This window comes from Kwoniella dejecticola, chromosome 2 (assembly GCF_000512565.2).
Source record: "Kwoniella dejecticola CBS 10117 chromosome 2, complete sequence".
Lineage (NCBI taxonomy): Eukaryota > Fungi > Basidiomycota > Tremellomycetes > Tremellales > Cryptococcaceae > Kwoniella > Kwoniella dejecticola.
Window position 1 is genome coordinate 2,408,325 of NC_089302.1, and position 23,340 is coordinate 2,431,664.

At 48.1% G+C, this 23,340-nt stretch overlaps 8 protein-coding genes across 8 annotated transcripts; 5 read left to right on the forward strand and 3 right to left on the reverse strand.

Moving 5' to 3' along the window:
- Positions 1-278: 278 nt before the first annotated feature.
- On the reverse strand, positions 279-911 carry I303_102321 (uncharacterized protein; the record flags this gene model as incomplete). The annotated part of the gene is made up of 1 exon (XM_018404897.1): positions 279-911. The coding sequence occupies one exon, from the start codon at positions 909-911 to the stop codon at positions 279-281; it is 633 nt and encodes a 210-aa protein (XP_018265178.1).
- Positions 912-2,869: 1,958 nt separating this feature from the next.
- Positions 2,870-4,750, reverse strand: I303_102322 (26S protease regulatory subunit 10B; the record flags this gene model as incomplete). Its single annotated transcript, XM_018404896.1, has 10 exons — positions 2,870-2,977; positions 3,060-3,329; positions 3,418-3,588; positions 3,675-3,800; positions 3,869-3,994; positions 4,068-4,148; positions 4,203-4,270; positions 4,340-4,459; positions 4,521-4,563; positions 4,625-4,750. The coding sequence occupies 10 exons, from the start codon at positions 4,748-4,750 to the stop codon at positions 2,870-2,872; spliced, it is 1,239 nt and encodes a 412-aa protein (XP_018265177.1).
- A 355-nt stretch (positions 4,751-5,105) lies between these two features.
- I303_102323 (uncharacterized protein) lies at positions 5,106-7,751 on the forward strand (the record flags this gene model as incomplete). Its single annotated transcript, XM_065968520.1, has 7 exons — positions 5,106-5,544; positions 5,658-5,874; positions 5,966-6,296; positions 6,411-6,475; positions 6,585-7,140; positions 7,344-7,544; positions 7,704-7,751. The coding sequence occupies 7 exons, from the start codon at positions 5,106-5,108 to the stop codon at positions 7,749-7,751; spliced, it is 1,857 nt and encodes a 618-aa protein (XP_065824592.1).
- Positions 7,752-8,165: 414 nt separating this feature from the next.
- On the reverse strand, positions 8,166-8,726 carry I303_102324 (uncharacterized protein; the record flags this gene model as incomplete). The annotated part of the gene is made up of 3 exons (XM_018404894.1): positions 8,166-8,246; positions 8,434-8,513; positions 8,618-8,726. The coding sequence occupies 3 exons, from the start codon at positions 8,724-8,726 to the stop codon at positions 8,166-8,168; spliced, it is 270 nt and encodes an 89-aa protein (XP_018265175.1).
- Positions 8,727-9,895: 1,169 nt separating this feature from the next.
- On the forward strand, positions 9,896-16,485 carry I303_102325 (uncharacterized protein; the record flags this gene model as incomplete). The annotated part of the gene is made up of 21 exons (XM_018404893.1): positions 9,896-9,922; positions 9,993-10,010; positions 10,172-10,322; positions 10,397-10,456; positions 10,534-10,706; positions 10,819-11,106; positions 11,232-11,565; positions 11,633-11,982; positions 12,039-12,548; positions 12,611-12,682; positions 12,739-12,919; positions 12,976-14,599; positions 14,677-14,755; positions 14,819-14,929; positions 14,993-15,044; positions 15,104-15,144; positions 15,204-15,273; positions 15,334-15,773; positions 15,861-16,067; positions 16,149-16,342; positions 16,416-16,485. The coding sequence occupies 21 exons, from the start codon at positions 9,896-9,898 to the stop codon at positions 16,483-16,485; spliced, it is 5,052 nt and encodes a 1,683-aa protein (XP_018265174.1).
- Positions 16,486-17,518: 1,033 nt separating this feature from the next.
- On the forward strand, positions 17,519-18,712 carry I303_102326 (uncharacterized protein; the record flags this gene model as incomplete). Its single annotated transcript, XM_018404892.1, has 1 exon — positions 17,519-18,712. The coding sequence occupies one exon, from the start codon at positions 17,519-17,521 to the stop codon at positions 18,710-18,712; it is 1,194 nt and encodes a 397-aa protein (XP_018265173.1).
- A 660-nt stretch (positions 18,713-19,372) lies between these two features.
- I303_102327 (uncharacterized protein) lies at positions 19,373-20,209 on the forward strand (the record flags this gene model as incomplete). Its single annotated transcript, XM_018404891.1, has 1 exon — positions 19,373-20,209. The coding sequence occupies one exon, from the start codon at positions 19,373-19,375 to the stop codon at positions 20,207-20,209; it is 837 nt and encodes a 278-aa protein (XP_018265172.1).
- A 1,198-nt stretch (positions 20,210-21,407) lies between these two features.
- Positions 21,408-23,330, forward strand: I303_102328 (uncharacterized protein; the record flags this gene model as incomplete). The annotated part of the gene is made up of 3 exons (XM_018404890.1): positions 21,408-21,462; positions 21,530-22,715; positions 23,081-23,330. The coding sequence occupies 3 exons, from the start codon at positions 21,408-21,410 to the stop codon at positions 23,328-23,330; spliced, it is 1,491 nt and encodes a 496-aa protein (XP_018265171.1).
- Between the last annotated feature and the right edge of the window lie 10 nt (positions 23,331-23,340).

Consider the following 23,340-nt stretch of genomic DNA (forward strand, 5'->3'; position numbering starts at 1 on the left):
GAAGCCTCCGTTTACCACTCTGAACATCTGATCGTCAAGTCATCGCGCTCCGCTAGCGGGGATGACCAGGTGTCTGATCAGTCAGTCGTGTTGAATGTCTATATACTTGTAATGCATGTATGAATGGAGAACTAGTAATAGGTAGCAGCCTTGACGGATCGCCAAGTCTCCGAGCATGTTGATGGTCCCGTGCAACAAGCTAGAAATCAACGTTGGTAGAATGGCTGGAAACCTTGTTTGTCTGCGAGCCATAAACTCTGTGGCTGAATGCTGACTCTTTAGAGCTGTGCATCGTCGTACGGCCTGGGGTCACCATGATAATTGTCCCAGTCCACAGTCCAGTTCGAAGGCTGCATATCCGGACCTACATTATCGTAGACTCCTGCCATTTGACTCCCAGCCCAAGGAACGCCCCAGGTAGGTTGATCTGCCGATGCTTGATCAGAACCGGGATAAATGTTTCCGTACATGTCATACGTTTGATCAGCGGCAGGCAGGTCCCAAGCGGCTGGGGCGGAGGATTTTTCTTGGTATTGGTTCAAACTCTGATCAGCTGCAGATCTTATTGGCCTTCTCTCCAAATTGAGGTCCACTGGACTGGGTAGGGCGGGTGCAGCGAGTGTAGCGAGAGAAGATTGAGCAGGATTGATCAATGGCAGTACTGCTCCAACGACTGGCAGGCCAACGATGGGCACGCTGAGACTCGGTGTCGATGTGACGTCCAGCAATTTCCTTTCCGGTCCAGTGGCGTTGCGTGTCGTCCTGTTGGACTTGGTTGACTTGAGCTCATTCTTCGAAGTAGCTGCACAATGTTCCGGTCCACAGACCAAATGACGTCGGCAGCCCTGGACAAACTGATCTGTATCCATATTGGCCTCTGGATTATACTGCGGGATAGTCCTTTGAATCATGATTGTTGAGCTCACATTCTGACTCCCGTCCGCAAAGATTGTCGGTATAAAAGTCGGACACCCATTGGTACGGGGACCCAACCATCTGCCAATTCTGCTATGGCTATAACAGTACACAAATTGTGAGTCATCCAACTTCTCTGACCAGGCGTAAGGGACCAACCTATGTTCGGATTTGGGTTCTCGGGGTTGGTACCGCAATTGGGTATACCAGTAGTCAGGCAAAGTCTGGTATAGTCGAGATGGGCTTGAGACCGGATATGATCCAGTGCGGTTTTTGGGGCATCTTGTTCCCCTTTCCCTCTCGCTCTCTTTGACTGCGGCCAATGGAAGATCCGATCATGGCTTTCCTTGCTGAATTGGCAAGTATCTTGACCGCAATGGCAATCGAAAGGGACACTTCTGAAATGGCTAATACTGATTCCTCTCATGTGCCCGGCGGCGAAGTTGGAGCAAGATAGTAGTCTGCGCAGGGCGTAATATTCAACGATCTTGCTCTTGGACCATTGCCCGTCTTGAAGATTCGGATGATTGGCAGGCCAGGGATTGCCGGTCGCATCAGTGCCAGGGCCATCTGTATGTGCATGTCAACGCGGAGTATCAAAACCACCAAGACAGATAGTATACTGAGTATTTGAAACATGTATGGACTGGAAGGCAGTGACGCTTTATGGCTTGACTTACCGCGATTCCAATGCGCGGGTCCCGAAGAGCGCTGTCGTTCGGAAGTCTCTGAAGCTGGGTATGCGTCGATTGATGTGGACTGCTCCATTGCGACACAATCGTCGAGTGAGGTGCGATGACAATAGAGATCTATGCGATATCAAGGTAATGTTGAGGGCAGTTGAATGATACGATATATACAGTGAACTGCATTGTGAGGAGAGGCAGTCGAGGGATTCTCATTCAACATCTCATTGTCGTTATGAGAAGGCGACCATCAAAAAAGTTCAAAGGAGATGGGAACATACAGTACGAACTGCCGAAGTCTTGCCGCTCTTCTCGCCGTATGCTTCTTATAGTGTAGTGAAGGACTCTATGATAGGCTACTGTACGTCCAAAAATGTGGAGTGGACAAAGCGAAGTACATCTTGATGTCGTCGTTCATCCCTTGATGCGAACAGCCAGGTGTCTCGCATCTGGCCCAAGGCCTGGCCATATGACTCTTTGATACATTATACTCGGATGACTTCCGAGGCTGACACAGGTCGGAACTTGCAGAAGCATGGGCCAGAAGTGACGAAGGCAAGGGGAGCACGGTGGAGTTGACGCTTCGTCGATCAGATGAGGAACGTCATCTGAAATTTCATTGCATCGAGTCAAGGCATACGCCAAAGTAGATTAACAGGCGGCTCGATTGACAAGTCACCTCGCGTTACTCAATTTCTGTCTGCGTTAAATCCGGAGCGAGGCCAATCATTTACACTCACACCCTCGCTCTGTGCTTGTCAGCAGTCCGGAGGCGTATTCCAAACGTATACGCATACGCATTCAGCCTATATTCCGCAACATCATCTGCAGCGAGTCCAACCGGTTTATGTGTTCGCGGGGGAAGGCAAAAGATTTCAAGCCTTAATTCGATTGCAGCCCTGCGCCAGCTGTCAGAGATGGAAGATCAGCTCGGTTTCCGATGGCTCAGAGGATCCTCAATCCATGTGATCTCGTTAACGCGCCTGTTGGCTTTCCAGTAGAGAATAAGTACAATCTTGACGCATTGCAGAACCGCATCTTGAAGAAGCGGGAGGCGGACTTGACTGTTGAGCAGATTGCATGTGGATCATGTGTTCGTCATCATGAATTACATGCAGGATATACGATATACGATTTGAGGCAAGACCATCTTCAGACGAGAACATGCTAGACCGCATTGTAATCCCTAATCATGCGCACGCCGAACGTCAGCAATGCCTTTTAACCAGTACCGAATGCCATGGGTTCAGGGGGTGAAGAGAGTATACTCACATAGTCGTCTCGTGCTTCTTAGCATCATTCAACTTCCTCACAGCTTTCATGAAATCTTCTTGGACTACCGCATCTCGATCTTCCCTGATCGCAAACAGACCGGCCTGCAACATCCGCTCGATCAGTATTTTCCTGTAACATCCCTATGACTTTTTTGAGAAGCAAGATAACAAAATTGTTGCTCACCTCGGTACAGACATTCCTCAAATCAGCTCCGTTAAACCCATCACTCAATTTCACAATCGCCTCATAATCTATATCGCCCGATTTATTTATACCTTTAGCATGAATTTTCAGGATTTCCAGACGTCCTTGTTCGTTAGGTAAGGGGATTTCGATCTTTCGATCGAGTCGACCTGGACGAAGTAATGCTGGATCAAGGGTATCAGGTCGGTTGGTGGCCATTATTATCTTTGTTCGACCGAGAGAATCGAATCCGTCCATTTGATTCAACAACTATTCAATACATCGATGAATCAGTAATGACGACTTCGTGAACACAATACTTTCGTTCGACCAGGTAACAGGAATCAATCAAACTCACCTCCATCAATGTTCGCTGGATTTCTCGATCCGCACTGGTACCTTCACTAAACCTCCTTCCGCCGATAGCATCGATCTCGTCCATGAAAATGACACATGGTTCGTGTTCTCTTGCGTAGGCAAACATCTCTCTGATCAGTCTAGCTGATTCACCGATATATTTATCTACGATCTGTGGATCCGTTGCACGTCAGCAGGGCCTCAGACATCGGTAATCAGGAAGGGGATACATGGACGAAGGATTTGAAAATCACGCACCGCGGATGAGACGACTTTCAAGAAGTTGGTATTGAGGGTCGCAGCAACGGCTCTAGCTAAAAGCGTTTTACCTGTTCCAGGAGGACCGTAGAGCAGAACACCTTTAGGCGGGTTGATACCGACTCGCTAGGCGAGCAATCATTCAGGTCAATTATATTCAACCTTACTGCATGAGGTCTTGATGGACAACTCACCTCGAACAATTCAGGATTCATCAGAGGTAGTTCAATGACTTCTCGCAACTCTCTAACTTGGTCTCCCAATCCACCGATACCTGCGAAAGAAGCTGATCCAGGGTCTTCAAGCGACATATTGTACACCTGGATCATCATAAAATGAGCAAATGACCTTTTCGATACGTAACGAGATGACTGCAAGATCGAGACGGCTTACCATGGGATCCACTTCTCTTGGTAAGATTCGCATGATTGTCAAGGTGGTCATGTCGAGCGATACTCTCACACCCGCTTTGAGCTTTTGATCATCACATCAGCTGAGAAAATCGCTCGGTCGCAGACTCTGACTCACTTTGGCAGCTGGTAAAGTGGGTCTGTAAGATACCACATATCTAGGACCGGACGATGCTTTGACGATGACTAAACACAGATGATGGATATTGAATCAGCTTTCCATCGGCATACGACACCATGACCAGCTGAACGTACATCTTTCCTCGTCCAGTTGTTTGAGCACTTCTCCGATGATTTGCCCGACAGACTGTAATGCCTTGATATCATCTTCTGTCTTATCGAAATCAGTAGCGAGCGTTCGGATGTTCAGTCGGACTGGAGGCAAACAAGATCAGCTGGAAGTCAGTACTCTTGAAGAGAGTATAGGTATACTCACTCTGCTTGAGACTATCTGCCATCCTCGAATGCTCTTTGACTTTCTACTCCCCATACATACATCAGTCAACACTGGCACAAGGATCATGGGTCAAAACAACGTACAGCTCGGTACCCCTTGATAGCTTCGTACTTCTCTGCTGGCATACCTGCCGGAGCGACTATCGTGGGAGCTGGCGCAGCCGCTGGGGCTGGCGGTGCGGTTGATGAGGATGCTTCTGCTGATGCCATCGTGTCTATATTCTATCGGACGGATGTATGTATCTGAAGTAGAAGGATTATGATGAAATGACGATGAGCTATAACCATTTGCGACTGACGCGGCCTATAACAGGAGGCTAAATTGATTGAGTGACCCATTTAAGGTGGGTAATCGAAGATTATCAAAAGATAAGATTTGGTTGGGAGAGCAGGAAAATCAAAGATCAAAATCAACAAAAAAATCAAATCCTATTCTACAGTTATCACATCCGCATAGGAAGCCAGCTATCCTGCCAGCAAGGTATAGTATATGCTACGGCAGATCCTCATCAGGCCAACAGCACCATTCCGAAAGCACTGGAGAGCTACTTTGCTAGTACGCAGGATGACAACTCAACCCCCTTCTCCCGGAAGTGGAACCGGAACATCCTCTCCTCCACATAAGAAACTGAAATCAAGCGTATCAGCCGAATTACCAGACGTGATTCCGACAAATGGTTTCACCGAAGTCACCGAAGCTCCAATCAAGGCAGCTTTCCTCCCGAACGACTCCATGGGCACTACGGAGACTATACCTAAGGCTTCATCGAGTCAGAGTCAGGCTCCTGTAAAGCCTAAAGGAAAGAAGAACCGAAAACAAAAGCGGACTTTACCTGAGAAGTACTCAGCTCAAGATGTCCTCTTTCATGATGTCCGAGACTTCCTTGGTGTGGAATACGTGGATGGATTGATCGGTAAGAAAGAGGGGTCGGAATGGGAGGCTCCGGAAGAATTGAAGTTGTTCGAAGAGGTAACTTTGACTGTTGGGGCATTTACGGTGTCTGGTAAGTCCCCTTCGTCTCGATATATCCTTCATTGACCCTTGCCTGTTCCTTCAAACAACGTCCAGATATGACACTCATACCCAATGATGCGCTGAATCATTATCATACTACAGGCGAATCGATATCCCTTTTCCCGGGCGACAAACCATGGGCAATCATAACTCCCTTCGCGCATCCTGGGGATCGCATCCGCGCCAAAATACATAAACACGATAGACTTTGTAGTTTTGCGGACCTGCTTGAGATATTGGAATACAGCGAAGAGTATAGAGGAGGTGAAGGAGATCGAAGGAAGTATCCTGAGAACGGGTGTAGGTATTTCGGAGAATGGTGAGTGATTGAAGATTAAGCTGCAAGCTTTGTGAAATCTTCACTACTAAGCTGGAGTCGGCTGCTGATTTGATCGATGTGATGAAAACAGTGGTGGATGCCAATTACAACCCGTTCCATACCCTTTACAGCTACAGCACAAGAAGCGCACGGTGGAATTAGCGTATCAGCGATTCTCGAACTTGCATAAAGACCTGATACCGGGGATTCAGGATACGATTGGGTCGCCGAAACAGTGGGGATACCGAACGAAGATAACGCCGCATTTTGATGCGCCGCCGAAATGGATTCAGAAGCAGTTGAAAGAGTCGGGTGAGGAGGCTGCGCTGAATAGTCTGGCTAATGGAGATGGGGAGAAAAAGGGGTGGGAATGTAGGATTGGGTTTGAGAGGAAGGGAAGGCCTGGAGTGATGGATATTGAGGTGGGTCCGGGTCGAATTGCCCAACGTCGCCCATTTCTTTCCAAGTCTACTCAGAGGCTAGGCTTTTAGTTATCTTCGTATTAATACGTGCTAACGGTTGAGATCTGAATTCAGGAATGTCCAATAGCCACGCCGGTATTGAATAAGAAAATGACGGAAGAGAGAAAGAGGGTACAAAAGTGAGTGGCATTCTGATCTTGCTAATGTACTATCCTACTCTTTTTCTTGAAGTACTGCATTGCATGTCATACTAGTATCACTGATACCCCTTCATTTCGACTGACATAGCACAATTATGTCCTTCACTCGTGGCGCTACATTGTTACTCCGAGATTCCCTCCCTTCTCCAGATCCTATTCCTTCATCCTCTTCACCCTTCTCTCACGATACAGCACCAATCATCCCGGCCGAGCAGCATGTGGCAATCACGAACCACAAGCAGGCAGTGTACGAACGAGTCGGGAAATACATTTTTTCTTTTGCAGCTGGAAGCTTCTTCCAAAATAATAATTCCATCTTAATTCCTTTGACGGAATACGTTAAAGAAGCTATCTTCCCGCCTAGCCCTGCCGCTTCTCCAGCAAGCAAACCGCCGACGCCGACGCCGACGCACTTGGTAGATACGTATTGCGGTTCAGGATTATTCGGAATCACCCTCTCGGACAAATTTGAAAAAGTAGCTGGAGTGGAGATTTCGCACGATTCAATCGTAGCTGCCAAGAAGAATGCCGAGATGAATGGTCTCCAAGATAAGACCACCTGGCTCTGTGGGAAGGCGGAAGATATTTTCGGGGGGTTGGCGGAGAAGGGGTTTGAAGGTGGGAAGAGCTGTGTGGTGGTTGATGTGAGTGTGCTTTGGGTTTATGACGTTCAAGATTTCAGTTCTGTTTCTATTCTATTGCATCCCACGATCCACAATATCCTCACACCGCCTTCTCACTTCCCTTGTCCAATTTCTAGCGGGACCTTTACACCAATTTTTCGTCCAACGTAGTATAATATAATATAAGGAGTCGGAGCTGATAAGTGTGGTCCATAATCGCTCAGCCCCCACGAAAAGGATGCGACGAACCCTTCCTTGATCAACTACTGCACTTCAAACCGCTCACGGTGGTTTACGTCTCGTGTAATGTACATACCCAAGCGAGGGATGTTGGGTATTTGATACGTGAATCGGAGAGCAGAGGGAGGGAGAAGGGATGGAAGTATGTGGTAGAGAGTTTAAGGGGGTTCGATCTTTTCCCTCAGGTGAGTTATTGATTATGATTATGTCTTCTTGGATTTGTTGATTGCCTTGCACTTCCTACTCGTGTCTCTTCTCCTCGTTGAAGGCTTGATATGGTATCGGGGAGTACACCCGGCATAATATGACAGGAGATGCTAATTCTACCCTTGTTGTATACGTAGACCGCCCATGTGGAGAGCGTGGCTGTCCTCCGATGGATAGAGAATTAGACAACTCCCGATCGTAGTAAAATTTGTGTTCGGTTTCGTCTCGTTTCGTTTCACTTGCAATCTGCATTACATTACATCACTTAGCATCGTACAAGTATCACATCGCATTACCATTACCCTGTCGTCGTTCGACTATTAATACCGTACCGTAAATCGCCATACGTTCATGCCATCATGCATACTAGCATAACTAAATGCGTACATCCAATACTTCGTTCGACAAGAGGCAACTTTACTATGTGCCAGCGTCGATCATCAAGGAGTACTGTCAAAGTGTAGTGTACTGCAATGCCGGAATGCATCCTGCTAAATAGAGTATGGTATAGTCTGACAAATGACGTTTCATGAATTACAATCTACAGTATATCTACCACATCCCGCATCTACGGCTGCTAGCGAATTGTACTCTGGACTTTACTTGCCCGACCCCTTGACTGCTCCGCCGATGATCCCTGCTAAGATGATAAGTACCAGCGCGCAGATCGCTATGGTCCACTGTTGAACCGAGTACAGGGCATTAGTCGATGTGATTAGTAGTTCATCCAGTCTAAGCTAATTGACGAACGGGAATTGGAATGTTGAAATTGTGGGAGGTGAAGACGCAGGGAAATTAAGTGCAGTGTGGGGGTATCACTGTACATATTCCATCACAATCAAAAATCACGCGAAAGAGCTCACGCACCTTCTTGTTTTTCCACCACATCATCCGATTCGTCCTTTTGGCAGTCTGATTAAACGTTCTCGATTGGATACTTAGGTCCTCTAATTCGTTGACATACAGTTTCATGGTGAGCTATGTATACTAGCGGAAATGTATGCCGATTGACTCTGATTGATTGATCGACCGACAACTCGACTCAACTCACGCGTCTGTTGTTCGAGATGATCGAGCCTCTGACCCCTCTCATTGATCTTATCGATATTATCCACTAAGACCTGTTTAGTCGAGTCTAGTTGATCTTGGATCGCGTTCATCTTGGCTCGTTGGGCGTTGCCACTGCCATTGGGATTGAGCGGTTCCGAATCTGGATTGATTGATGGCAAATATCAGCGCTGGGTGTCGAAGCCAGAGCGCAATACATCACCCCCGAGCATTCGAAATTGAGCGCCAGCGCTGTCCCCCGGAATGCGGGATTATCGAGCAGTAGACTCGAGGGAAACGGTTTCAGGAAGCGCTTTGTTGACTCACCATTCTTGTGGACAAGTGAATTTGGGTGGAAGTGGGTATCGGACGGAGTAGGTATATAGGGCTCGGATGACCTGCACGTCATTACGTCAAGCAGCACTCACTCTCATAAGGATACGACAACACTGATAATCTGACCCCTGGTAGGGCGACGGGAGTCCTCGGCGAGAGGAGGATACTTACATTGCTTTGAATGGCGCGTTAGTGATGTTGCGTAAGGATATCAGAGTACTTCACTGAATCCACGTTGGTCGCAGCGGAACAATCAATAAGAAGCACTATAGCTCCCTTGCGCTTCGGTCCGATTGAGAGTGACTTCAACTTCGACAGGTCAAGAATGCTAGAATGGGTTGTACTTCAATTAGCTAGCTCGGTGATCGATCTCGGATAGACCATTAGTGACCCAATTGTCAATTTGAATCTTGGGTCAGTCTGGCATGTTCCTTTACCATCTCTGCCCATCAACAGTATGCCAGTCTGTGATGCACAGTACAGTGCAAATACAGTGCATTGGATTATCCAAACCCCTTGAAAAACTTCCTTTATCCTGCCACCTCCTTTCTCCTCTCCCGCAGCAATAATGAGGAGATACCATAAGCGCCACATTTCCAATGAATCCGATATAACCGCCACGTGTTTACATCGTGCTCATGCTCATGTATGGGGGATGCATCGTCATCAAGGCGCGTCCGAGTGCACAACTGTCCGTCCACCCACCGGACGACCGCATGGACTCGTTCAACATAACATCGGATAAGACATCTACCGTATCACTGCTTATCCTCATCCTCATCTGTCTTTTCTCCTCATTCATATAGCATCCACTGTTCCTCCTTACCCTCCACATTGAGGGCGGTTCCGTTTCTTCCGAAGACATCGTATCTCAAAAGAACACAAGTCATCTGTAATTCCCATACTTATACCCCTTCCTCTCCTCCGATAAGAGAAGTGAAGCAAGATGGCTGCTCCGGAGAAACCCATCGTGGTGAGTGGCTGTCTCTGCGTCTGCTTATTGAGGCCAAATTGCAGCTGCTAAAATACCATGATGTCTGCAGTTCACCGAGCACCTTCAGGTATGTTGACGTATCATGATATCAACCTATCACCTTTGCTCCCAGTACCTCGGGCAGACATGAGCTGCGTTACATGCATCCCAGTCGCCCAAACATGGGATGGCGATCTCTCAGACATGCGACAGTAAGGGGAGGAAGAGCTGACGTATTGACTCCAACAGCTCACCGCTCTAGGTATTCAACCAGCCTCTATATCCTTCCAATCGCTCACTCTCGAATCGGACGCCTGGATCTGTGTGAGGGAGCAATTGGATACACCTCAAGTGGTCATTGTTAACCTCAACGATTCAAATGATATCGTTCGTCGGCCGAGTAAGTACTGATGATCATATATATATATCGCTTTTCCAAGGAAAAGGCTTCGAGCTAATGATAACGTGTCTCAGTCACGGCTGATTCGGCGATTATGAACCCTCGAGCAGGGGAGAAGGTTCTCGCGTTGAAAGGTGGGTCAGCTCCCCGATTCTTCCCGTTCTTATGCAGGAGTATAGCTGATGATTTCTCAATACTTGCGACTTCGAAGCCGGTCGACAATTACAAGTATTCAACTTGGTTAGCAAGTCCAAGATCGGTGCTCATCTGATGAACGAAGAAGTCACCTTCTGGACATGGATAAATGAGACTACGATCGGTATCGTGACTGAACGAGAGGTCTATCATTGGAAAGTCATGGACGGACAAGCTGCTCCTTCCAAAGTGAGCCGCACACTCTTCGTCCGGTCTGTCATCAATGCCAAATCGGAGTGATGGACCAAGCTGGATGGCGATCGCGCGAACCCTCCTTTGCTGACGTGAGCACAACTTTCAGGTTTTTGATAGACATGCCACACTAGCAGGAAACCAGATCATCAACTACCGTATATCGCAAGACGAGAAATGGTTAGTGGTAGTAGGAATCTCATCGAACCCTCAAGCTGGTCAGCCAGGATCAAATGGATTCAAGATCAAGGGTGCTATGCAGCTTTACTCGGTTGAAAGAGGAGTGTCTCAACCCATTGAAGGTCACGCCGCTGCTTTCGCAACTATAAGGCAGGATGGCGCGGCTCAGGAGAGCAAGTTGTTCTGTTTCGCGGTTAGGACTGCTACTGGTGCCAAGGTGAGTTTACTCAAACCAATTCCTCTCCTTCTTACATAACTCTGAGAGCTATGCCTCATTTTCCTCCGGAAGTTGATTTCCCCAAAGAGACGTTAGACACAAAGCTGACTCAAATCTGGCTGCAGCTGCACATCGTTGAGATTGGTCACCAAGCGCCCAACCCACCCTTCCAGAAGAAGGCAGTCGATGTCTTCTTCCCAGCCGAAGCCACCAATGATTTCCCAGTCGCACTTCAAGTCTCGCCCAAACACGGTATATTATACCTTGTCACCAAATTCGGTTTCATCCATCTTTACGAGATTGAAACCGGTCAATGTATTTACATGAACCGAATATCCGGAGAGACCATCTTCACGACTGCTCAACACGAGTCTACCTCTGGTATAATTGGTGTGAACAGGAAAGGTCAAGTTTTGAGTGTCAGTGTGGACGAGGATACCATTGTGCCATATATTCAACGTAAGTTTGGGTCGAATCCACTGAGTAGAAGAGACAAGCATGCTGATTTCCGCCACTTCGCCTGCAGAGGTTATCAACTCCCCTGAACTCGCTATCAAACTTGCTCAACGAGCCGGATTACCAGGAGCAGATCACATAATCCAACAACAATACCAAGTCTATATCCAGAATGGTCAATACTCCGAGGCCGCCAAGATTGCTGCCAATTCTCCAAGAGGTCTGCTTAGAACTCCCCAGACAATCGAGACTTTCAAGAAGCTTCCTAATGTGCCAGGTACCCTCTCGCCTATTCTGCAATACTTCGGTATTCTGCTTGAGAAAGGAGAGCTGAATAAGTACGAATCGCTTGAACTGGCTAGACCGGTGATACAGCAAGGGAAGAAACAGTTATTGGAGAAATGGCTCAAGGAGAACAAAGTGAGCTTGCAAATGTTCGCCGAATGCACAGGTTACATAGCTAACACGACTGGTAGCTCGAATGCAGCGAAGAATTGGGTGACCTTTGTCGAATGACAGACATGAACCTCGCTTTATCAGTCTACTTGCGTGCCAATGTCCCCAACAAGGTTGTAGCCGCTTTCGCCGAGTTGGGTCAATTCGACAAGATTGTCTTATACTCCAAGAAAGTCAACTACACCCCCGACTACGCTCAGCTATTGCAACACTTGGTCAGGATCAACCCCGACAAAGGTGCTGAATTCGCTACCCAGATTGTCAACGATGAGAGCGGATCATTGGTGGACTTGGACAGGATCATCGACATTTTCATGTCGCAGAACATGCTTCAACAAGCTACTTCCATCCTCCTCGATGCTCTCAAGGACAACAAGCCGGAGCAAGGACCTCTTCAAACTCGATTGTTAGAAATGAACCTTGTCTCAGCACCTCAAGTCGCCGATGCCATCTTAGGTAACGAAATGTTCACTCATTACGATAGACCTAGAATCGCCAACCTCGCTGAGAAGGCAGGGTTGATGCAAAGGGTATGTCCGACATCATCTTTGCATCATCAACGTCATGTCGACTGCTGACATAATGTATAAAGGCTCTTGAACATTACGAGGATATCAACGATATCAAACGGGTCGTTGTGCACACCAACCTCTTGAACGCAGATGTGAGTCAGACCGTCTTCATCTCGTGATTGACATCATACTTATATATCGTGTTCAGTGGCTCGTCAACTTCTTTGGTAAACTCACTGTGGAGCAATCTTTCGCCTGTTTGCACGAGATGCTCAAGACCAACATCCGACAAAACCTTCAGCTCGTCGTTCAAATTGCTTCGAAGTACTCGGATCTTCTTGGTCCTGTCAAGTTGATCGAGTTGTTCGAGCAATACAAGTCTTCTGAAGGTGAGCCACATATGGGCCTGGGAATGACTTCGATACTGATTAATTCTTAATTAAAGGTCTCTACTACTACCTCGGCGCCGTTGTCAACCTCAGCGAAGACCCTGAAGTACACTTCAAGTACATTCAAGCTGCTACCCGAACCGGCCAAATCCGGGAAGTTGAGCGAATGTGCAGAGAAAGCAACTTCTACAACCCCGAAAAAGTCAAGAATTTCCTCAAGGAAGCCAGACTTTCCGATCAACTCCCTCTCATCATCGTCTGCGATCGATTCGACTTTGTTCATGATCTTGTCCTTTACCTCTACCAAAACGGTCTCACCAATTTCATCGAGATTTACGTTACCCGAGTCAACTCTGCCAGGACCCCACAAGTCATTGGTGGTCTCCTGGATGTTGACTGTGAGGAGCAAACGATCAAAAACCTCCTCGCTTCCGTCACCGGTACTTTCCCAATTGATGAATTAGTTGAGGAGGTGGAGAAGCGAAATAGACTCAAGCTTATTCTTCCATGGCTCAATACCAAGGTCGAACAAGGTTCAACCGATCACTCGGTCTACAATGCTATTGCCAAGATCTCCATCGACTCCAACAACAACCCCGAGGCTTTCCTGAAGGAGAACAACTTGTATGACCCAGCAATTGTCGGAAAATACTGTGAAAAACGAGATCCATACCTCGCCTACATCGCTTACGCTAAGGGCTTGTGTGACGATGAGCTTATCAACATCACCAACGAGAACCAAATGTACAAGCATCAAGCTCGATACTTGGTGAAGCGAAGGGAGATCGACTTATGGACCCAAGTCCTGGATCCCGAAAGTATCCACAGACGAGCTCTGGTCGACCAAGTAATCGCAACGGCCATTCCAGAGTGTACCGATCCGGATGATGTCTCGGTCACAGTCAAAGCCTTCATGCACATGGAGCTTCACGGCCCACTGCTCGAATTGCTTGAAAAGATCATCATCGAACCTTCGCCATTTAGCGACAACAAATCCCTCCAATCCCTCATGTTCCTTACTGCCATCAAGAACGATAAAGGAAAAGTCATGGGATACATCAACAAGCTATCCGGATACGATGTTGACGCTATAGCGAGAGTTGCGACTGAAGCGGGGTTGTATGAAGAAGCATTCACGATCTATCAGAAGCACGACAACCATGCTGAGGCCATGAACGTCCTCGTGGAACACATGGTCTCTATCGATCGAGGTTTCGCTTATGCCAACAAGATCAATCAGCCTGCCGTTTGGTCCAGACTTGGTAAAGCCCAACTTGACGGTCTTAGGGTAAAGGACGCCATCGACTCGTATATCAAGGCTGAGGATCCCAGCAATTTCGCAGAAGTGATCGAAATCGCCAACCGTGCGGGCAAACATGACGATCTTGTTCGATACCTCCAAATGGCAAGAAAAACAGCTCGAGAACCTAAGATCGATACGGAATTGGCATATGCATACGCCAAGACTGATAGATTGCATGACATGGAGGAATTCTTAGCTATGACCAACGTGGCAGATATCTTGCAAGTTGGAGAGAAGTGTTTCGAGGACGAGCTCTACCAAGCATCGAAACTTCTTTTCAGCTCCATCTCGAACTGGGCACGACTGGCTACTACCTTAATTTACTTGGGAGAGAATCAGGCCGCAGTAGATGCCGCTAGAAAGGCTGGTAACACTCAGTAAGTCGTCTCTGCTCAAGTCCGTCGTCTAATCCCACCGCCTATCTTGCCGTCCCTGACAAAACTTGATTATACAGAGTTTGGAAGCAAGTCAACGCTGCTTGTGTGGACAAGAAAGAGTTCAGATTAGCTCAGATTTGTGGTTTGAACTTGATTGTGAGTGTTTTGACGCCATAGTCTTAAATTGGAAATCAACGGCTAACCAATTGAATGTGACAGGTTCATGCGGAAGAATTACCTGCTCTTCTTTCCCTTTACGAACGAAATGGTTACTTCGATGAGATCATTTCGTTGATGGAAGGTGGTCTGGGGCTAGAACGAGCTCACATGGTAAGCTTTTTGGCATTTGCCCTCGTAAAATGTTGCACGACAAGCTTATATGCTGCATCACAGGGAATGTTCACCGAACTGTCGGTATTATATGCCAAATATCGACCCGAAAAACGTGAGCCAATATACCCGCATCATAACAAGGGCGATGAGCTGACTTTGTGTGATTGTCAGTCATGGAACATCTCAAGTTGTTCTGGCAGCGAGTCAACATAGTGAGGACAGCTAACTTCAGACTCTCTTTGACGCAGCTGACATGAATGTTCATCTATAGCCTAAAGTGATCAAGTTCGCTGAGCAAGCTCATCTATGGCCGGAGCTCGTCTTCCTTTACATTGTCTATGGTGAGCTGCGATATCTTTCCGAAGACTTGGATTAAGCTTACACACGACATTCGTATTCAGATGAACCCGACAATGCTGCTTTGGCAATGATGGAGCGACTGGGCGATTGGGACCACGATCAATTCAAGAAGGTGGTCGTCAAAGTGGCCAACATGGAGATTGCCTACAAAGCCGTCTCTTTCTACCTGGCCAAGCAACCGACTCTCCTTCCCGACTTGCTCGCTGCTTTGACACCTCGACTGGATCACGGACGAGTCGTCAAAATCCTACAAAACGAAGATCACTTGCCGCTCGCCAAACCTTACTTGATCGCTACCCAAAAACTCAATCTCTCCGTTGTCAACGAAGCATATAACGATTTGTTGATAGAAGAGGAAGACCATGTTACGTTGAGGAGTTCACTGGAGACTCATGATCAGTATGATGCTATCAAGTTGGCTAAGAGGCTGGAGGGACACGAGCTGTTGGAATTCAGGAGGATCGCTTCCTTACTGTACCGAGTAAGTCGACGGGTTCCTAAACAATTGTAACGATGCTTCTCAATACCAATGACGAGGGAATTAAGCTGAGCCTGAGACGCATCCCAGCTCAACGGAATGTGGGAAGAATCGCTCGGCTTGGCGAAAGCAGATAGACTATGGCGAGATGCTCTCGAGACTGCCGCGGCAAGTAAAGACATCTCAGTGGCCGAAGAGTTGGCCGGATACTTTGTCTCGATCGGTAACAAGGATGCATTCGCGGCTATACTATATGTATGCTTCGAATTAGTCCGATCTGACTTTGTGGAGGAGATGGTGAGTGATCCTCTCTTGTTCGATCATAATCTCATCAGTCTATGCGAATCGAACCTGTGTTGACCATTTGAGATCATTTAGTCATGGAGATTCGGCTTGAGCGATTACTCAATGCCGTACAACTTGCAACAGCAACGAGATACTTCTTCGAAGATAGCTGCGTTGGAGAAAGAAGTTAAAGATCTGAAAGCTAAGACGACAGAGAAAGAACCTGAGAACGAACCTAGTCTGATGGGTAGTGGATTGGGTCAAAGGCTGATGATTGGTGGACCAGGGTGAGTAATCCGACCCTGTCCTTTCTTATTGTGTTTCTTACTTCATAGCTGATTTGCAACCTTTCTGACGTAGCGGCGCACCTGGATATGGGGGAATGCCAAATGGTGGTGGTTTGATGTCACAACCTACAGGCTTCTACTAAGTCATATAACGCCTTTCTTCCCCTTCAACCCTCTTTCTTCGATGCGATACCCACTCCTGCCTTCTTCTGACTATCTTTGATTATGCGATATCTCATTTTAACGAGTACGAGAACGAGACCGAGGGAATGGTAAATTAGATCATGAGATGAAAAAATGAATGATTCGAACAATGAACAGTATTCACAGAGACTGTAATTCTCGCTCACTTGATAATGACTATCACGAACAGCATCATGACTCGCATCAAGTAGCTGGATGCTTCTTTCTGGTCTTGACTGCTCAGCAGGCTAACATTGATTGAGCCAGGGATAGAAGGGCACTCATGCTCATGCAGAGAGCCTAGACCTGATGGCTCGAGACACAACGTTTCATGACGATGATGCATGTTTGGTCTCGACCATACGATCATAGAACCACGCGTCATTGAATATCACTACGCGTCATGACGATGGCTGCCCTCCTTTTCGCACTTGCACAGCATGCAATGTGGCTTTATTAACCTGAAAGGTGAAAGAGGTGAACGAGTAGAAGATCGAAAGGTGACCTGTGGACACGTAAGAGGAGGATTCCTATCAAAGTCGTGTGCTAGACATCACGACGTCAGGTTGAGCTAGCGTTTTCGGACAGCCCCAAAGGCCTTACCACGAACAGTAGAGGCTGATGGACAGAGAGAACTTCTGTCCTTGGAGTGGAGCAAAGAAGCTCCCTGTGCCTTCTCATTGAGTCCAGAACATGGTATGACCTCATCAATTCCTATGCGAGCGAGGCCTTCTTCCCTGCTTAGAGGGGAGACACGAACGCAAGACCTTGGTGGAAGCTTCATATCATCTTTTGCCACTGTCGTTCTGATATATATGAAGGCTAGATTTATAGCCTGTGGACAAATCCCATGCCATTTACCGAGTTTTAGGCCATCGGGATTTGCTTATCTTGAGCCATTCATCAGACAAACTGAACCTAGTATTTCATTTTACGCTTCTGCCTTCTGGATCCACATCTGACGTCCGCTTGAAAGAATAGCCCTCTTTCTTGATGGACCTCTCTCGATATTTATCGTCCTCCAGGCAAGTGGGCGATGTCGAGAGCTCTGCAGCTAGGCAAGCCGATGACGACGCATTCGATCGCCAATTCGAGGAAGTACGGCAGCACCATCCTCCCGGGACTGTCACGGTCGGTTACCACTCCACAACCGGCCAACGTACGATTCAGATTAGACACGGAGGACAACCCTCTTTTGATGAGATGGCTACAGCAGCACGCTGTACTCTTGGCTCCATGATCAACAGAGCTGAGCTGTATACCCAGACCGCAGCACTCCGGGACACTATCAACTTTGCCATTGGCAAGATTGCTTCTTCGGCTGATGGCGACTCGGGTTCTTTGGAAAGAAGTCGGATCGCACTACAAGGTTTGCGAGATGAAAATTATACAAAGAGCTCCCAAGCGTCGATTGAGGACCTATTCGACGCCAGGACCATCTTTTCGCGTCATTTGGATGCGTTTGGGATGCCTAGTCTACTTGAGGAGGCCAACCTACTTGAGCGGGCCAAGCTACTTAAGGCGGTCAATTTATTCGACAACATGACCGAATACCGACATCATCAGGACGCTCTCACTGCATTGCAGACGATAATTCTCCTTAGCAGAGGACTAAACAGCGCAAGTGATAACCCCGTGTCCTTGTCCCACGATCAGAAGACCAATATGGACAGGCTGCTTAGAATGGGCTCAGGGCGGATGACTGATGCCGCGATGAGAACGCGATCAATGACAGGTTTGATTGAAGCTGTCGAGTTGCTTGAAAGTCAAATGAGTGCCGTCCGCCCTGATGTGCTGATCGCAGGACACCGAGCGAAAGAGTGGTTCACACGGATTCACCGTGAAAGCTTGTACACCAAGGTATCACTGAAGGCCGAGGAGATCAAGGAGAATCGCATCTACGACGACTGGACCAGACAGGAAGCCAACGAGAAACTGCATCTCACGATCGATCAAAAGCCGTTCACGGCTGGAGATCTGCTTCAGGCAATGAGTGAGAGGAATGGATCGATATTCCAGCATCTCGCGGATGACGATACTCGGGGACTCTTAGATTCTGTTAAAGAATTTTCTTCGAAGGATGATTACACATACAACGATCAAATCGTTTTTGTTGGTAAGTTGATGGCTTTGAACAGCACCATCAACGATATTCGCAGACTTGAGGAGCGCCACTTTAACACCTGAGCTGGAAGGGGTCTGTAGGTGCTGAAAGCGCTGGTTCCCGTTTACGTATCAGTCATTCTCTTGAATCATGCATTGGCATCAGGATCTGAGATGATAGATCGTGCTATGATAGCACAAGAGACCATATGCACAGCGTAAGGTGACCAAGCCTTCGGGACTGCCTTCGGCCTACGTCCACGAGAGACGGCGACGTCAATCAGAACTAGAGTTTAAAGGCCACACATCGCGGAGACATTTGGCAGATGGGATAGATAGGAGGACTGGCAGCGACTTATTCACCTCGCCTGGGTGGCCGGACAATTGGGGTGGATTCTGAGGTCCTGGAATATCACATTGAGAAGCATCGCCGGTATTACAGGACTTCTCTTCATGGAAGTCTCCATTGTTGAGCCGTCCGCGAAGACGTATCGAGCTAGGAAGATGGCACTACAGTGGTGCCAGAGATTCTCATGCATTCGAAAGCCTCTCGACAGAAACACAGGAAGGTCTCTGCCCTTTGTGGAGAGTCGAAGACCCATGACGATTGCTACAGCTTCACTTCTAGCAGATATGCTCAGCCTAAACACAAGCCATAACCAGTATTTATACTGTCTAAATACATACAAAGGCAGGGTCTCTGCCACCAGCTTCCACAAGTCTAGAAGTACAAGCTTTACTGCGATGCCTCACCCCCCAGTCGAAGATTTCGTTCCACCTGAGGGCCGTACCATCAGACCAATCGATCCAAATGATACTCCAGCGCCCACTCCCGCGTTTAGCGATCACATCGAAGCAGAAGAACAGGATATTGTTACCATAATTGGGCGGGAACCTCATAGTGCAGCTGATTGGGGGAGTCAGCACTTTTCGTCTGTTCAACTTGATGAGCTGGCGACAGGTCGATACTACCCTGCGGAAGCACCCAGCACCCAAGCCGTCCATTGGGCCCCTGTCGCTTACAAGTTCGATCGGTACGATCCTCCACACACTATCCAGGACGCCAATCTTCAGAGCCATTCATACGAACAAGCTTTCCCCGGTAACGCTCCCCCTCCCTTCGGTGATGATGTAACCACTGACGACGCGGTAGTCTCAGACAATCAAAAGGCCGAACATCTGAACTCCATTCAAAACTTGCTCAAGGATACCAATATGGGTACAGACGACTTATGGTCTCGAATCTCTAACGGCTATGCGGCTATTTCAGACCGACGAAAGGTCGATGAGGTATATCAGACATTAGGTCTTTGGAAGCAGTCGGACAACACACATTTGTATAGCCAACGAGTCACATGTCGGCGACAAGTGTCTCGAGGCACTATGCAATGGGCAAGAAATTGCTTTGACCATCACCAGCTGGGTATGTCCGACGCCCAGAAGACTATCTGGGACGGATTCATTCAGAGACATTACAGATCAACCGAGCTGACAGCAGCTTGGGTCGCGTCGCTGACGCGATTCCGACCGGAAGACGCCATAAAGCTTGGACACATCAAGGCACTACACGTAGAGGCATAGTGACTCGTGAACAACGAGCCAAAACAGCTTTGCAGGGTCTGAAGATCCATCCGCCAACTGAGCCGTTTTACCCAGTCGGTTGCTCACTGGAAGACGTCAGAACAGTCGTGTCAAGCATCGAAACCTCAAGATCACTCTCCGAGGCCCAGCTCAATACAGTTATAATCGACCTCGATGCTGTCCTTTCAATTAATTCTATTGAGGATCACCGAATCAGTACACATCTATCGGCAAATCGAGCTCGATTGTGGCAGCTTGACCCTATGACCGGAGAACTATTTTCCATGATGACTGAGGACGACCAGCAGGTGGCCAGAAATCTCAGAGAGACATTGAACGCCTCGAGCGGCGATGCCGATCTGATCTCTGGCAGCGAAAACCATACGCGAGCTGTCATCCAGAAAATCTGCAGATCTTTAGATAGGCTGGTGGCAGGTTCTGATCATGAGTCTGAGGTGACCCGTGATCAGGTTGTCAGCATCCTGGGGGAACTCAACAAGTCTGACGTCGAATTTACCCGATACGAGGAGTTGTCTTGGAACAATCTGGTGAATCGCATGTTCCCAGCTCGAGAACATATTTAAGGTGCTTACAATCAGTCTCAGCATAGCGGATTGAATTTCGATGGCCTGGCGACTCTTGACATATCCACGTGTTCTCGTAGCTGCAGTACATGGCTTCTTTCTATTTTCTCCCTTATCCTATGAAAGCACTATTTGACATCTAACCGTGCTCATCACTGCGCTATGCACCTGTTCAGCGATTATGAGAGTCTCACTGGGCAAAATAACATTTAGAGACACGATGGGAAAGTTAAGCTGCATGGCAAACTTGCCACAGCGCTGCTGCCCTCTGTTCATCGTCTCCCTTGAAAGGAGTCGTGGCATACCTCACGCCGAACGAAGCTAACAAGACTTGGCGGATCTCCGATGATCGCGGAGAAGTCCTGCGCCGTCATTCTCTGTACTGCTTGAGGAAGTCTACGCGGTCCGAGAACGGTAGCCTTCGGATGCCATGCAGTACTTGAGTCCCTGCTGCAGCGGCTTGTACAAAGGGCTGATCTCTGTGACCAGGTGGTCCCTGTTCGCCCAACTGTCCACTTCAGAGCGTATATCAGCTGAACGATCGCTCTGAGTAGCACTGTAATAGTACTTTGGATAGTTCACGCTTCCAACAAGATTGCTTAGACCTCATTGAGATGTCAAATATCGAAGATCCGGAGGAAAGACGACTCTGGCAAAATGTCATGAATTGTTAGTATCTCAATTGCACCGTGTATGAGAAGAGGCGCACATGCTGATACCGTGAACGATCTTGAAGCTCTACAGGATGAGCCCACCGAACTGCACAACGCTTTTACGCCCACGCAGGCAAATGTCGGGCAGATGAGCTATGAGCCCAGATCTCCGGCCCCAGGGCCATCGTATCGAGATGGAGACACCGTTGACTTCGCTTGGACGACATGGGTGCAAGACAACCCTTCGTCCGTTCATGACACGGCAGCAGATGTGGAGATCATCGATGTACCAATGCTGGACGATGCCTCTTGGGCGGCGCCGAGTCAAATGGATACCCAAGATACACTGCCATACTCCGAATCCAGCTTGCCAGTCCGCCACTTCGAACAACCGTCACTCTCGAACGTCCCCTTGGGTAGTGACTCGTCCACGGATACGCAACAAGGCGAAGCTGATGACCGCCAGCATTCTATCCAAGCTGTTCTAGCGTTGATGAACAACGTGGGCTTCACACAAACCTTCCGCGGCGCCGATGAGAGCAGGACCTTGAGCAAGGTATATGACACAATCGCAGCTCTGCAAGCCAACGAAAGCCATTCTAAATTGGCGGCGACTCGTCCTCAGATGGTCATTTTTGCTGAGAAAGTGTCAACTTATCAACCAGACTTAACTCTGACTATGAATTCTATCGTTCGGACGTACTATTGGACAGAAACCCAAGACCGATCTCTAGAATATTTGCATGGCATCATATCTCCGAACTGTCCCGGTATACCTACCAAAGATAAAGTGCGGTATCAGCGTGTCCAGCGAGCTTTGGCCAACATACGATCTACCGCAGCTGGTCGAGCAGTCGATCTGCACATCAGCGTGCCTCTTATCGTGCAGACTCTGGACGAGGTTGATGCCCTATTCCGGGAAACTCCAAATCTGCCTGAATCCGTTGAACATGTCAAACAGATTTGCGCGACCGTGTACACCGTAACCACCATGAGTCAAGCTAGATCAGGGGCTGATTCTTTGCTGACCAATGAGTATTTCAAGAGATTGCTCAAAATTGTAGAAGATCGGAAAGAGCGTAAAGAGATTACGAGTTTTCTGGAGTCGATGAAGACTCTTCAAGATCCATCGGAGCGCATGGAGTATCCTAGAAATGTTAAGAATTTTTTGGCTCGTGTGTCGTCTAATCAGCAGAGAACCGCTACTTCGGTGACTGCTATCAAGAATGAGATGGCCAGACAAGAGAGCATGTGCCAATCGGGATCAGCGTCAGGCGCATGAAGGACGAGAGCGCGCACTGATGGGCCATTGTGGGACATTTCAAAGCCTTCTTCTGTATGTTATGACGTATTTTATGCGCATGCGTTGCCTTCGAGCTCTTTCCTTTATACTGACGAAGGCTCCTATGTATGACTGTATTAATGCAACCCTGCTGTACTGCATATAAGGCTGCACACAAACCCTCAACTCACTTCGCCACTGCTTCCCCAATCACCATATCACCCTTTCCCATCTTTCAAGTGAGCAATTGCTAGCACAACCTCATCATGGAAGACTTCTAGCGAGTGAGTTGGCCATGCTATCATACGAACTCCCCTTCTTCAGCGCTGACCCCTGCGCCCTCTTTCCTTAGGCCGGATTCAATCATGCCTGTCAAGGCCGGAGATGCCACCTCAGTCAAGCAAGAGGACAACACTGGGACAGACAGTAGAGTTGCAACCAATCAGACCGGGTCCAGAGGTTTCTCAGAAGAGGCGAGCGCTGTCGGAGGAATGAGTGATTATTCCGCGGGTCACCTGGATGGGGTTGATACTAGACACACGAGTACCGTCAAGACGGAAGTCCAATCAGAGGATCCCAAGGTCAAGGAAGAGGAAGAATGACGTGTGACAA